Here is a 14342-nt window from a genome sequence, read left to right on the forward strand (position 1 = left end):
CCAGTCTTGGACTATGTTGCAGCTGTGTGCTGATAACCAGGAGGTATCCATTGTCGCTTCCATGCAGGCCGCCAGAGGCGGCACAGCCAAACTAAACCGGCACCAAAGTTTGGTTTCGGGTTCGCACAGTACGAGCGACACGGTGACGTCCTTCACTAACTGCACTATTTATATGCTAGTTCACGCAGACATCACCAGGTGCAGCACTGCCTGGTATACCCGGCTGACAAGGCCAAAAGTTTGTACTTACGACGCTACTTGAGTGCCGCGACGTGTGCCCGTTCCTTTTCGTCCCAGTTTCGCGTCGGTATATGTACGCGTTGACCACTACGACACGTAGCAAGATCCAATAGCGTAGCGTACACGTTTTATATTACGCTGCGTTACGTTTCATAACGTCGACTTCTTCCTTGAACTATAGACGACTTCTTTCTTGTCGACCAGGGAACAAGCGCCCGAAGAGGATGCAGTCTCCAACACGGGCGCTTCCGCCAAGCAACTGGTGACAAGTCCCCCATCCCTAGCATGGTGCGTAGTGACGCCGCGGCGAAGGTCGTCTGCAGAGGTTTTCACAGCGGGTGTAGTTGCGGAGGCGGAAGCCAGCAAGGCGATGTCGGCCTCGGAGGCGTCCCTGACACTGGACGGGGACGATGCCTTGGCCATCTTGTAGAGGTCGTCCGCTCCTTCTCCTGCGCTCTGCGCAGGCGTCGAGAAGTTCAACTGTGTAGGATGAGACGCCGTGTTTTCGGTCATCGCGTTGCTGGGGTGCACGGCTGGCGCGCACGGAAGCGGCGTCTGCGATTCGCTGCCGGCGACCGACGACGCCGCCGTCTTGAAAGGATCTTGCGCAGCTGCGTCTGGCGACGTCTTTCCAAGAGAGGCAGCTGGCGTGGCCGTGGTAGTGGGCAACGCTGCGCCTCCACGTTCGGCTGCGGGTGGCTTGCCGTTGGCGTCATGGACTGCAGGGATAGACGTTATGGAGGATCGTCCTTTGGACTTCCTGCTCTGTGACCTTCCGCCTCGCGACTTCCTCGAAGGCCGCTCGTAATTTCGAACCTGTACGTTTGTAAATGTGTAGAGGTTCGCGTGGAGCGCTCATTAGTTAAAATACTCGATGCTGGGCTAGAATTGGCGATATGCTCACTAATACGGGCGAACCTCTATAAATGTTTTACCCTATATTCTTAGTATCAAAATAGATAGCTCGCACTGACAAATGAGTAATCACGTGAGTACAGAATGCCTAGAGACAAAAACAGATTATTCTAGGCTCCAAGTCCACTATCGCGAGGTAACCCGTCTGCTTATGGCGGGGCTCGGCCACCTCTTGAGTCAAAGGGCCGAACTGTGTCAAGGTGACATAGCCGCGGCACACGAAAAAACAAGGGAAAGGGATGCACATTGCAAACAAAAATGCAAAGTTTGCCTCATTTTGCCCATTTTGCTTATTTTGCCTCAATTTGCCAATTTGTTTATTTTGAGCCCGCGCATGAAACAAGGCTGCATTTTATTAACGTAAAGTACAAGCAAAAGTCACTTTTAAGGTCAGACGTTTCATATAGGTCTTCAGATAGAAAGTGACAAGGGAAGGGGCAGTGTTCTGGCGTCATTTCGAGGGTCGCATAGTAATATACCTTGACTTATGACACTCGAGATTATTCAGACGGAAACCTGCGATGGTGAAATCACCTCATTGCGGAACAGAGTTCGTCAAAAAATGCTCATTGATTTCAAGAAGGATGTGGCCATATTTTTAAAGAAATTTCAATGTCACATACGCACACATACGCACAAACACACGCACACACACACGCACGAAATAAAATGTGCTGACGAGAAGCATTCCAAGGCAGATAAAAAAAATTCGTGAGCACCAAATGTCATTCTGTTACTGCGTTGATAATATAGTTTTCACTGGTCTTACATTTAATGCACTGTAAAGGATTCATTCTCAAAAATTTGTTTATATCGGCATGTTTTAGCAGATCGAATTACTGGATATATAAAACACATTTTGCGCGTGCACCTATTCGTTTTCATTGGCTTCGAATAAATCGCAGCCTTTATCTCGTTTAGATGGTTTTGTTGTGAGTGGAGTGCATGTTACTCCGGGAAGGCTATGTGCAGCAATGAAACCCAGCATTAAAGAAAGTCTTCACGCATAAATGTACTAGGTTGGCAAATGCTACACTGTAAAGCGTGCTTCACCTATTGCACAGTCATGTTAGGAGAAGCGCGCTTTCAAAAACTTGAATGAATGTTTTTGTTTTTAGTGTGTGAAAACTGACATTGGTTGTTGGTATGTCGTGAGCCGAGTCTTCCCGTGACTTCACAATTGTACTGAATCTTCACTGGCAAGCCACGCTTTCGATACCGCACCTGAAATTGCACTTTAGGTATTAAACACAAACGTATTAAACACATATTGTAATAAATGTAATAAACACACAATGTATTAAACACATGTCGAATGCATTCCCAGCCACTACAAATCTCCTTTTACTGTTCTCGACACCCGTTTGTTTTTAAAGCAACAAGCCGAAAATATTTAAATTTCATGTCAATGCTACTAAGAATCTTGGGTTTAGGTACGTGCTCTCACGCCACACAGAGTCGCGCCGTTACCTCTAAGGCGTCGTCTGTCGACACGACTGTGGTCCTAACAGAGGTAGCAGCAACTGCGCTGGACGCCGCAGTTGTGATGCTGCCTACAGTAGCAATCAGTGCCCCATCAACAGGCTGCTTGAGGAGGCGTGATGTCAGTTCCGGTTGCCTAAAGGCTGCAGGACTGGCCTCATCGACTGCAGATGGCGCTTCCCGAAGGTGGTGCTTTCGCTGGCGCCGCGCTGAACAAGCAAGAAGAAACCAATTGATGCAACTGCATTTTCTCTACGACAGCCAAACCAGGTCGCACCGGCCCAGTACTGCGTAAGTGTAAAATAGCGGGCTGGTAGATACCTTATTAGTAATACAATGGAATAGGCCAGCGCTCACAAAAAGAGGGCGTTCGATCGAGTGAACTACAGACCTTTTATTCTAGCAGGACTGCTATGCTCCTTAACTTTAGGCACAAGTCAGTTCATTGATAAAAAGTGTAAATATAGGAAATCCTTGTGCTGAAGTTCTTTCGATATTTATAGATATGGATGCATACAGAGGCATAAGCATGCATATCATATGTGCAAGCATATGCACACATATATGCGTGGGCTGTCCGACCAAACGTTTGTTGGTAGACGGTGACGATAACCTTGACACTGACAAGATTTTGGGGTCGAAAAGTTTGCATCTAGGCCTTTATGCCGTGTCGTGCACTGTGATGGTGACGATAGCCTTTTCTGTCTTGGAAGCACACTGACAATATTTTGGAGTAGAAAACCTTGCATCTAGGCCATTATACCGTGTCGTGTACTGTGCAACATCTATGTCAAAACTGCGCACGTACCTCCATACGGCACCGTATTCAACAAACTTACCGAGTGTAGATTTATCGACAGAACTGTGAGACGTCTTCCTGGACTTCCTCTTTCGTACCTCCCTGGACGTGAGGTGCCGTTCCTTGCGCTGGTCCTGGACCTTGTGCTGGTCCTGGACCTTGTACCGGTCCTGGACCTCAGACGACGTGCGCGTCATGGCGTGGTCTCCAGGAACGGAAAGCTTCCCGAGCGCCACGTGCACCGTCTCGGCCTCTGGGAGTGCCTTCCTCTCGACACCAATCTTCATCCCGACGTCGTCGCGCGAGTCGCGCCTGTACGCCCCCATCGGTTCTGTGTGTGGCATGACCCGGGACTGCTCCTGCGGGACGTCCAACACCAGTGCCTGCTCCTTCGCGTGGTCCAGCGGTGTCGCTGGTAACTCGTTGCGATCCCGGCCGTACGAACCCGAGCGGGACCTCGAATCGGAGTCTGGCCTCGAAGACGCGTCACGTGGTCTATTCGGTGACTTTCCCGTTGTTGATAAATCTCTCGAGAGAACCTGGAAATGGTGTCGTACGTTTAGTACTTGGTGCATCAACTTCGTTTCGAGACAAGACTGCGATCTCTTGAAAGAACCTAGGAATCGAAATTTACGTTTATTACGTGCATTAGCTTCAGTTCGAGACGGGACAGCAGTCTCAGTACAAAGAAAATAAAGCAAGATAAAGATAAAACGAAGAAAGCAAAGAGGAGAGAAAATAGTAGGAGCCGCATGGTTCTTTACAGATTTACGAAGCAGAAGGTGAACAACTGGGCTGCTTGATTGAGTTTAATTGCAGTTAAAACAGCGCAAAAAAGAAAGAAAAAAGGACGTACGAGACGCTCATTGTGTCTTCTCCTTCGTCCGTGCTTTCTTGCGCTGCTTTAATCCCCATGAAACTTACCTACGAATGACGATAGTTATAGCGCGAGAACAGAACGACGACAAAGAGACAAGAAGGACACGAAGGACACGAGCCCTCTCTGTGTCGTCGTTCCGTTCTCGCGCTATAACTATCGTCATGACATACCAACTAGCCCAAGCTGCCACACTTCTAAGTTACCTAAGAAGTCGCGAAGGAGGGCGCCATCTTTTTCTTCTCTCTCAATCATATACAACCCTTCGCCCTTTTTCCGTATACAAAGAAAGTTCTCTGCACCCAAGATATTTTTGCAATGCCTCCATAATCGGAGGCGTCACATTTCTGTACCTCGCATTCATTTGCAGAGCCCCTGAGATTGGCTCAGCTTTGTCCAATGTACAAAATCAGGTGATGACGTCATCATGTGATGTCAGGATGCGTGACGCAGTGCTCGAGTTATCATGAAGCCACAAATGTGCGACGTGTAACGTCTCTATGACCTCATAGAATGACGTAATCAGACGATATTTTTTCATCGTTCCTCATGACGCCCACGATTATCTGTCAGTTTGATGTCAGTTTTCAGAGTTTGATGCGAAATGACGCAAAGTGTCTGCTACTCTCTTGGACTTATCGGATAAGCACAAAGTCTGTCTGTATCACCCCTGCCCGCATTTAGCATTCCGTAGATGTTAGGCGAAAAGTTCATGTTATCATCTCGCGCATTAGTTTGTAGAACAAACATTTCAAAGCTAATAAAATGATTGGAGTTAATTTTCGAATCTTACGTTCCTTTCTTTGACCCTTCTTGCTCCTCACTGTAAATGGGATTATTATAGATACCAATGAAATTGTGACTCGAATGGTTCGTTCTTTTTTTTTTAACTTCAAATTGCAACCAAATGTTCTTAAATAATTTTGTCAGACTCTTCGTCACTCACCCCTTTCGCTCCGAAACCCGCACTGGCTGCCACTACTCATGAAAAAAAAAAAGAGGAATGCGAGACAGTGCCGCAGGCAGCAATTCGTCTCACTGACGGGAGTAGGAGTGGGGTAATGATGACACATCTGAAGTGGGAGCAGGTGATAAAGTGTGGTCCGGTGTCGCCTTGTGCTCTGTATTGCTAAAGGTAGGCAGCTGAGCTATTCGTCTTTGTTTATAAGTCACAACTATGTGACATGTTATTTGCGAATACGACGCGCACAAGTGGGAGAGACAGCGACGACGCAGGTCTTCATCTTCTTGCCGTCTCTCCGCTTGTCCGTGTCGTCTTCGCCGAAACTATCTTACGCGTATCCCACGGTGGAAAGAAATTACAGGTGTGAGGGGGAGGGGGCGACACCTGTTTTGTGTCCACACACTGGTGACGCCACTGATGCAAAGGCGGCTTTGTTTATTCTTCCGGCAGCCGGAGTAATTGTTAAAAAAATTTCTCCCGACAGTCGCTTCCTATAGGCTGTCAGATGTAACTTAACTAAGTGCCGGGAGAATTTTCTTCTATTATTATCCTGACAACCAGGAGAACTTTGGCTAATAACCTACCCCAACGCACACTAGGCCACGTCTGTCCGGTCTGTCCCACCGCAGCCAGTTTTTCTTCTTCTCCCCACGGCAGTTTGTCATGTGACGTATGAGAGCCAACAGGAGGCGGCAACCTAACCTAACCTAACGCATGCCAGGCCACGTTTGTCTGGTCTGTCCCGCCGCAGCCAGTTTTTTATCTCCTCCCCCCGGCAGTTATATATGAGAGCCAATATATGATATATGAGAGCCAATGGGAGGTGACTGCCGGTAGAAATTTTATTGAAAAATTATTTAGATTGCCAAAGACATAGACACTGCTGGCAAAAAAATGGGAGACCCTTAAGCTTCGCCCTTAACAGTCGAACACGATAGCGAAATCCAGACCCTAGTGCACCCTTCAACCGCTAAGTGCATATTTATTCATATGTTTTGTTGCATACACATGCACGCACACGAACACGCACACAGTAGATTGGACTAGAGCGTGCTATTATTCCGAATAGGCTCGTTTCCGTCGTGTCACTTGTCGAACAAACACTTTTTCAAGTGACCATGCAACAAATTCACTAAAAGAGCTTATTGCCTCACAAATTCAACGCCGCAAAAACTTTAAGAATCCGTCTAGTGCGAGTGGACTTGCAAAGGTTTGTCGCATGCTGCAATTACATTATCTCTTCTCTCGTCCCGACAAAAGCGCTTGAATCTAAGCAGGGAGGGGTGGCAGGGCAAAGAAACTACCGCGCTTCGTGACCTTGAGCACTTTTCCTTCTCCGAATGCGCGGCTTTTTCAGTGTGATCGCGCGCGCACGCGTGGACAAGTAGCGGCCTCCCGCGGCTATCTCGGTAACTTGATTTTTCAGTCACATACGCCCAGACTATTTTTCGCTCACAACCAACGGGGCCGACGCTGGTGGCGAGTTTTCCGCGACACGAACTCTTTAACGCTATCGCGTTAAAAAAGACAAGAGAAGGGGAACGAGTAGTCCTTACGTGGCTGGTATCGACGGTTGGAGTCGGGGCTGTTCTGACGGCACTGGCCTCCTTGTCCGCAGACATTGGCGCCGGCGACGTCTGCAGCAGGTCCTCTTCTAGCTGGGTCGTCGAGCTCAGCATGGGCGTCGACCTCGGGCTGGCCAGTTTGGGAGGCGTGCAGTCCATGCTGTGCTCGGTGCGGTACTTGCGCACCAGCAGCCAGATCACGGCAGCCACAAGCAGCGCGGCGGCCAAGACGAGCACGAGCGTTACCACGTCCACGTACGGGTCGCTTGACATGGGCCGCGCGACGGCCACTCGAAGTCCCCCTGAGAGGCTCCTTTTCGGTCTCCCAGGCAGGACGCGGCATGGAATGGCTTCGCTTTCTCCCCCTTTTTGCGGTCTTCCGCGTCCTTTTTCGAAGAGGTGTGTGTCACGAGAAACCGAGGTCCTCGGAGAGCTCGATCAGGCCACGACCTCCGAACGCGATGGCCTCTTCTTCTTCTTCTTCTTCTTAGTCTTGCCCTCTCGTGCGCGTGACGGCTCGAGCCGAGTCGCTGTACTATGGACGCTCTCGCATTACGCGATGCTGTGAAAATCCGCCATCTTGATGGCTCTGATTAACCCAGGGGATTTTTGCGGCCTCTATAGTTGGCTTAAAACGCCGCCCTCACGCGAAATGTGCAGTGCCCATAATAACACCCCGAATTCTCTAAATGGCGGTGATAAATATTGTTAAGCACATATTATGCACTATAGAAAATGAGATAGGAGAAGAAATAATAAGTAGTCGGAGAAGGAAAGCAAGGTAGTAAGGTCAACTGCACTAGGTATGAGACATCAGGTAAGGTGAAGAAGGAAGGCAACCATCCACCTGTGATTGTTTTCTTGCTCAAGTTTTCTTTTTTTAATTTCTCACCCTCTGCATCAATATTTTTCAGATAATGTCTCCCTTCATCCACATCATTATTTTTTGGTAAACAATAGTGCACTTACCGTTCACAAGATACTATATGATTTCTTGGTCAATGACTTAGAATGGGTTTCAGCCACGAAATCCTGGCTACAAACAAACAGACGCCTGTGTTTGCTATCCTGCGCTAGGGTAGGAATGTTAAAATGGCCCTGCAATGACATTCCGAGTGGCCAAGGAATGGATTCACTGAAGGAGCTTATTGCCTGATGAATTCAGCGCTGCGAAAAATTTTATAGTCCGTTCAGTGTGAGTGGAGTTACAAAAATTTGCCTCAGATTGCAATTTCATTCTCCCTGCACTCGTCCCGACGAAAGCTATTGCACCGCTTTACCGAGAGTAGCGAAGAAGCTTTGGCCCACCCTTTACCGCAAAACATGCCCTCTCCTTTTCGGTGGGTGCGCTTGTTTCGGTAAAAACAAGCTTGCATTCCGTTTGTGTGGAATGGCGTGAAAAAGAGATCTGGTATAGTCAGTCGAATGACGCCAGGCTTTAGACGAACATAGTCTGAAGTTTTTCAGAGTGTCATTTGATTTTAAATACGCGACAGTGGTCGTAAGGTTTGTCGGGGCTCATATTTCAGGACTATGTCGGCTTTATAAATCGGTGCATATTACTGAAATACCGACGAAAACGTATGTTCAAAGCTTTGTTACCATTGCCAAAGTCAAACTTACTATTCCTGTGTGCACATACCCTAGAGCACAGCTGCGGGAAAGTTTGCGAGGCCGTGCAAGATTTCACTGTGCAGTCGAAGATATTTTCTCGGTAACCTCCATTCTAAAAGGTTCTCAGTTAACAAATGTAGGCTACAGAAAAATTTTCTTTGATATAAATCATTTATTAATCCTTTAGTATACGAACCAATTCATCCAAATTTTTTCTCAATATAGAAATCAATATTTCTGTTAATATTCTTTGCGATAGTATATAAATATATCTATATTCCATTTATTTGTTGAGCTACTCGATTCTTGGCCTATCCCCCAAGTTTGGTGGGAGTCACAGGTTTAGGATCTACATCTACATCTACTTCTGGGAGGCTGGACACCACAGCCGCTGCTCTGCTTCGGCAGCTCGCTTCCATCCTCAACTGATGTCTTCGTCTGCTCATTAAACTAGTGACGATTACTCGTCTACGTCGGACACCGTCACGTTGCTACATACCAAATTCTAGGCAATTAAATAATTCGATACGTTCGGTATACTTGATCCTATGTTCTTGTAAGCAAGGCTTCTACAAACGTGAATAATGCTGATGGCATTTTCTTTTATCATATTGGTGCTTATTTGGCTGCCATAAGAGTCTCGTTCTGACGCTTATATGCAATTGTCTTTATTCTTTTATAGTGTTGTAACAACAACGCCAATCGACACCTGCCTTCTCCATGGCGGTGGTCGACACGAGGGAACGAACTCTGGTGACGGGATCTGCGAGGCTCCCATCGTCTGAGGTGGCAGAAGAAATGGCCTTAGCCCTCGCAATAATTCATAGTGGAAATGAGGACACTCTTATCGTGAGTGACGCCAAGACGGTGGTCCGAAACTTTACGAAGGGATGGGTCGCTGTCGAGGCGGCGCACTTATTAAACGCCAGAGCCGAAGATTTCAAGTCTGGCGCGATTGCTGCCAAGCCTCTCAAGTGGTTCCCCGCGCAAGTGGGAGAGCTTGGCAGCGACCAAAGATCTGACAAAGAAGAAGAAGAAGAAGAAGAAGAAGAAGAAGAAGAAGAAGAAGAAGAAGAAGAAGAAGAAGAAGAAGAAGAAGAAGAAGAAGAAGAAGAAGAAGAAGAAGAAGAAGAAGAAGAAGAAGAAGAAGAAGAAGAAGAAGAAGAAGAAGAAGAAGAAGAAGAAGAAGAAGAAGAAGAAGAAGAAGAAGAAGAAGAAGAAGAAGAAGAAGAAGAAGAAGAAGAAGAAGAGGAAGAAGAAGAGGAAGAAGAGGAAGAAGAGGAAGAAGAGGAAGAAGAGGAAGAAGAGGAAGAAGAAGAAGAAGAAGAAGAAGAAGAAGAAGAAGAAGAAGAAGAAGAAGAAGAAGAACTGCATGAATTAATTTAAAAGGCAAGGAACCGTCCTAATCATGGCCTATCCCCCTAGGTGGGTTGCGCCAAGTTGTTTAGGAACCAACCAAAACCAACCAAACAACTGCTTTTGGTATGTGCTATCAGAGATGGAGAATAAGAAGGTCGGCCAGACGCCTGTGATTACTTTCTTGCTTTTTAATAATTTCTGATTCTCTAGATCATTATTTTTGTCATAATGTCTCCCTTTTTGTACATCACTCTTTCTTGGTAAACAATAGTGCAGTTACCTTCCTTAGGATACTACATGATTTCTTGGCCGATTCCCCAGAGTCGGTGTGGGAGGTGTATTCCAGTCTGAAACCAAACAAACAAACAAGAAACAAACAAACAAATATACAAACAAACAGACGCCTTTATGGTTTGGTATCTTGCGCTGGCTTAACAATATGAAATTGGCCCTACAATGCTTTTTTTAAGTAGCCATGGAACGAATTCGCTGAAGGAGCTTATTGCCTCACGAATTCAGCACTGCGAAAAATTTCAAAGTCCATCCAATACGAGCGGAGTTACAAAGATTTGCCTCAGATTGCAATCGCATTCTCACTCCACTCGTGCCGACGAAAGCTATATATTGCACAGCTTTTCCGGAAGTAGTGAAGAAGCTTTTGACCGCCCTTTGCCGCAAAACGTGGCCTATCTTTTCTGGTGGGTGTGCTTGTTTTGAAAAAAGACGCACTCATTCTGTTTTCGTGTAATGGTGTAAAAAAGAGATCCGGCATAGTCAGTCAAATGATCTCGGGCTTTAGCTGAACATAGTTTGGAATTTATACAGAGTGTCCTTCAATTTTAAATATGCAATTGAACAGCGGTCGCAAGGTTTTTCGCGGCTCCTATTTCAGGACTATGTCGACTCTAGAAATCGGTGCGTATCGCCCGGTTACCGATGAAAACGTATGTTCGAAGTTTTTTGAAATATTTGATTATGAAACAAATATCTGGAGTTCCCCTTTAAGAACTGCCAATTGGTTACAGTCAACTTCATCAGCGTCGACGATCACCTCACTGCAAAGGTGAAACTGCTTTGTGGCATGTGCAGTGACCACCATGTGGGTGAGTTCACTTTCGCCTTTGCGAAATAGTTCTGCTGTACCCACATGAGCTTTTGCCGCCATGGTCTGCGACATTTTTTATTGTGATGGCTGCCTCTCTTTTTGGTGGTTTCCACAGGCATTCACGTAGTACGTCATAGCTACAATTAGAGATTATTTTAACAAATTGGATTGGATAAACTTTTATTAGATTATTTTAACAAAGAGACGCCACAAACACCACAGCGCGGGCCCACATCTGCGAAGCCGAGGAGTTTACTGATCACTGCGGTGATCGCAGCGCATAGAAATTCAACCATTTTAGGAGAGCACACCACAACGCACGAGAGGGAACACAGAAAAGAAGTGCTGGCTAACCACTGAAGATTTATTCAAATGGCACAAATAGATACAGCTAATCACGTGAGTAGAATAAACACAGAAAAGAACCTACGTAAGAGGAATACAAACCGTTGTTCTGAGAGTGACACTGGAGGTTGACTTATGTGTCATTTTTAGTGTAGAAGTCTGCTTCAGTTATTTTTCTTGCCCTTTGGTCATGATGCAGCAGATTGACGGTGGTTCATGGGAACAAAGGCGCGCAGCCACACACACTGCAGTGGATTGGAAGATTTGATGACGTTGCCGTCTTGAAAGAGTTGACATGCTCCCTTAGTCTCATGTTGATGCAGAGGCCTGTCTGGTACACGCTGGAAGACGTGCAAGAAATTCAGTGCTTGTTTCCTGTCGTGACGTCTGGTGCGCTGCCAAAAAAAAAACGAAAACGTTCGTGCTCCACCGCACTTTGTTTAACAAACACAATTCAGGCACACTCAAGAGAACGCTTTTCACATGCTCGAGCACATCGCGAGAGGTCATCAGTGGCCAGGCTTGCCGCTAGGAAGGTAGTGAGCCCAGTAGGCGATCATGAATAGAACGAACACCGAAGGAAAGACGGCTCGAGAGACGCTGTCGAAGACGTTGGAACTGCTGATGCTCAGGAAGCGGAACTTCGAGAGAAATGTGAGCAGCTTGCTGGGCTGGAGCAGAGGCTTTATCGGGAACCTGGACGAAGATGGCGCAGGAAGGTTGCCGTGGTGAGACACGGTGGAAGCCATGGATTCAGCGGAGCCCAACACGTCATTCTCGGTGATGTCCTCGTCAGCTATGGCACCGTCTCCCTGGAAACCCTGTGGAAGAGTGTAAGCACAGAAGCGGGAAGCAAATGTTGTTCAAGCGAACAATAACTCGGTTTTTAAAGCTGTTCAAGTTTGTCTTCTGGCCGTTTCGCGTGTCCAAAAAGCTATCAGCTGTGCCTAGCGCGCGCAATAAAATTTGATGGCCGGCAAGCACTGTTTTTGTTATCTTCCCCGTCTTTTCATTTACAGTAATTAAAAACAGTTTGTCATTGACGTACATTCATGACATGACTACCGCCTACTAATTTGACGGATAAGACCTCTGGTTGGTGGGGCAACGCAGAAATTTCCTCAATGCGCGTGGACTCAGAAGAAAACAAGAAAAGCGATATAGAAAAGAGAGAAGGAAATCAACGGAGTGGAAATGGCTTATCGATATTTGGGGTTTACCGTCCCAAAACCACCATATGATTATCAGAGACGCCGTGGTGGAGTGCTCCGGACATTTCGACCACGTGGGGTTTTTTACCTTGCACCCAAATCGGAGCACACGGGCCTAAAGCATTTTCGCTCCACCGGAAATGCAGCCGCCGCAGCCGGGATCCGATACCACGACCTGCGGGTCAGCAGCAGAGTACCTTAGCCACTAGACCATCGCGGCTGGGTACATCGCTTTTTAAGACCACTCTAAATAACACTGAGCCAAATGGAGACATTTCCACTTATAAGGCCTATATTCACACCTGCTAGTAGTCGGTTCTCCTCTCCACACAATACACATGTCTTTTCGCATATGAACCACATGTTTATTGCCCCGCAAAATAAGCACACTTCGTGTTTCTGCACATGGGATTGGTTCACAGGTTCGCTACTTGCAGGCGCTTGGGGGAAAAAATGGCTGTGGCTTAACTCAGATATGCCTGGCTCTGCGTAGCGAGAGGTTTGGTTAATCTTACAAAACAGTAAGATTTAGCTTGGCTTTCAGTATGACTACACTTCTCGAAGCACGCGGCTCATTTTTCCTTCATTTCCTCAGCTCGCAGCCTTTTCTTGGTTTCGCTCCCACAACAAAGCCTAGCTTCTTTGTTTCAGACTCACTTCTAATATCCGCCGCTGAATAGCACCGAGCCACCCTTTTTATATGTACGAAGCAACGCCAGCTCCTCCTCTGTTTTTGCAACGTGGTGTCACCGGCTGCTTCTCGGACGTCATGCCAGATGGCGCAGTGAGCGGCGCTGCCAGACGCTTTGGTTGCTAAGCAATTGTTCAACTCGTGATGTGGCCACTGGTTATAGTGGAAAGGCGATAATATAGCCAGTGTAGCTGTCACTTCAATATCTATTAACGAGTGACTGAGCGAGAGCTGTCGTTTTTGCTACCTTGCCTTTTGCAGCCGGTCGCTTTGTGGCTTATTGGGTCGCGTTTCCGGTGCTTGTCGCAGGTGTGAATAAGCCTTTAGAGCCTTGAGAGCGTTTCTGTGTGCTTTGTTTCTTTATCTGTTCATGGTAACACCACTATTTGGGTTAACGCTAAGATACTAGCCAATTGTACGGTTAGTGTAATTGCATATGGCCTAACGTTTGGATAAGGGTCCAACTTCTATGCCTGTCACACTTATCGTGCAGTGCTTGTACGGATTACAAAAACTGCAACTTATACGAGTTTGTAGTGGGATAATTGGGATGAACAGTGGAAGTGACTCAGACAGGCTAGCCGACGTTTCGATGGGAGGACCTATCTTTTTCAGAGGCACCTTGTCATCCTTGGCGTGTTAGTTTTAAGCGGGTTAGTAGTGACGTCATCTCCTTGTGAAGGCGCGTGTCCCTGTTAGCAATCGCCGTCTAAAAAGTAAAAAAAAGAGTGCACTCCTCTGCTTTATGGTTTTTTTTTCCTTTTCAGACGAAGATTTCCAACAGGGACACGCGACACCACCAGGAAATGACGTCACTGCTAACCCGCTTAAAACTAACACGCCAAGGATGACAAGGCGCCTTTGACAAAGATAGGTCCTCCTATCGAAACGTCGGCCAGCCTGTCTGAGGCACTTCCTCTGTTCACCCTGATTATCCCACTACGTGTTTCCATCTGTCTGCTCCCATCTAGCTTCTCGATATGAGTTTGTAGGAATTCGTTCTTCAACTAGGTGCGAAAGTCCATAATAATTGTAATGAAGAATTGCACCCTAGAGAGGTCCGCAGCCGTATCGTCAGCGCTACATAGGAGTGGCTCGTGCTGGACGTTGTTGCTGTTTGCGCTAGCTAGGACTACGACCGTATCCTGTCTGTTTTTACAGGGTCTGCTACCGAG

The 14342-nt window shown here is 46.9% G+C and overlaps 1 protein-coding gene across 1 annotated transcript in view; it reads right to left on the bottom strand.

Annotated features, from left to right (window-relative positions):
• Positions 1-11263: 11263 nt before the first annotated feature.
• LOC119179367 (glycine receptor subunit alphaZ1) overlaps positions 11264-14342 on the bottom strand; it is a 37253-nt gene continuing 34174 nt past the window's right edge. The window contains exon 9 of the mRNA XM_037430433.2: positions 11264-12086. Coding sequence (XP_037286330.2) covers positions 11775-12086 — 312 coding nt within the window. The 3' untranslated portion in view covers positions 11264-11774. The remainder of the gene's footprint in view (positions 12087-14342) is intronic.

Source organism: Rhipicephalus microplus, chromosome 7 (assembly GCF_043290135.1).
Source record: "Rhipicephalus microplus isolate Deutch F79 chromosome 7, USDA_Rmic, whole genome shotgun sequence".
In the NCBI taxonomy this organism is placed as follows: Eukaryota; Metazoa; Arthropoda; class Arachnida; order Ixodida; family Ixodidae; genus Rhipicephalus; species Rhipicephalus microplus.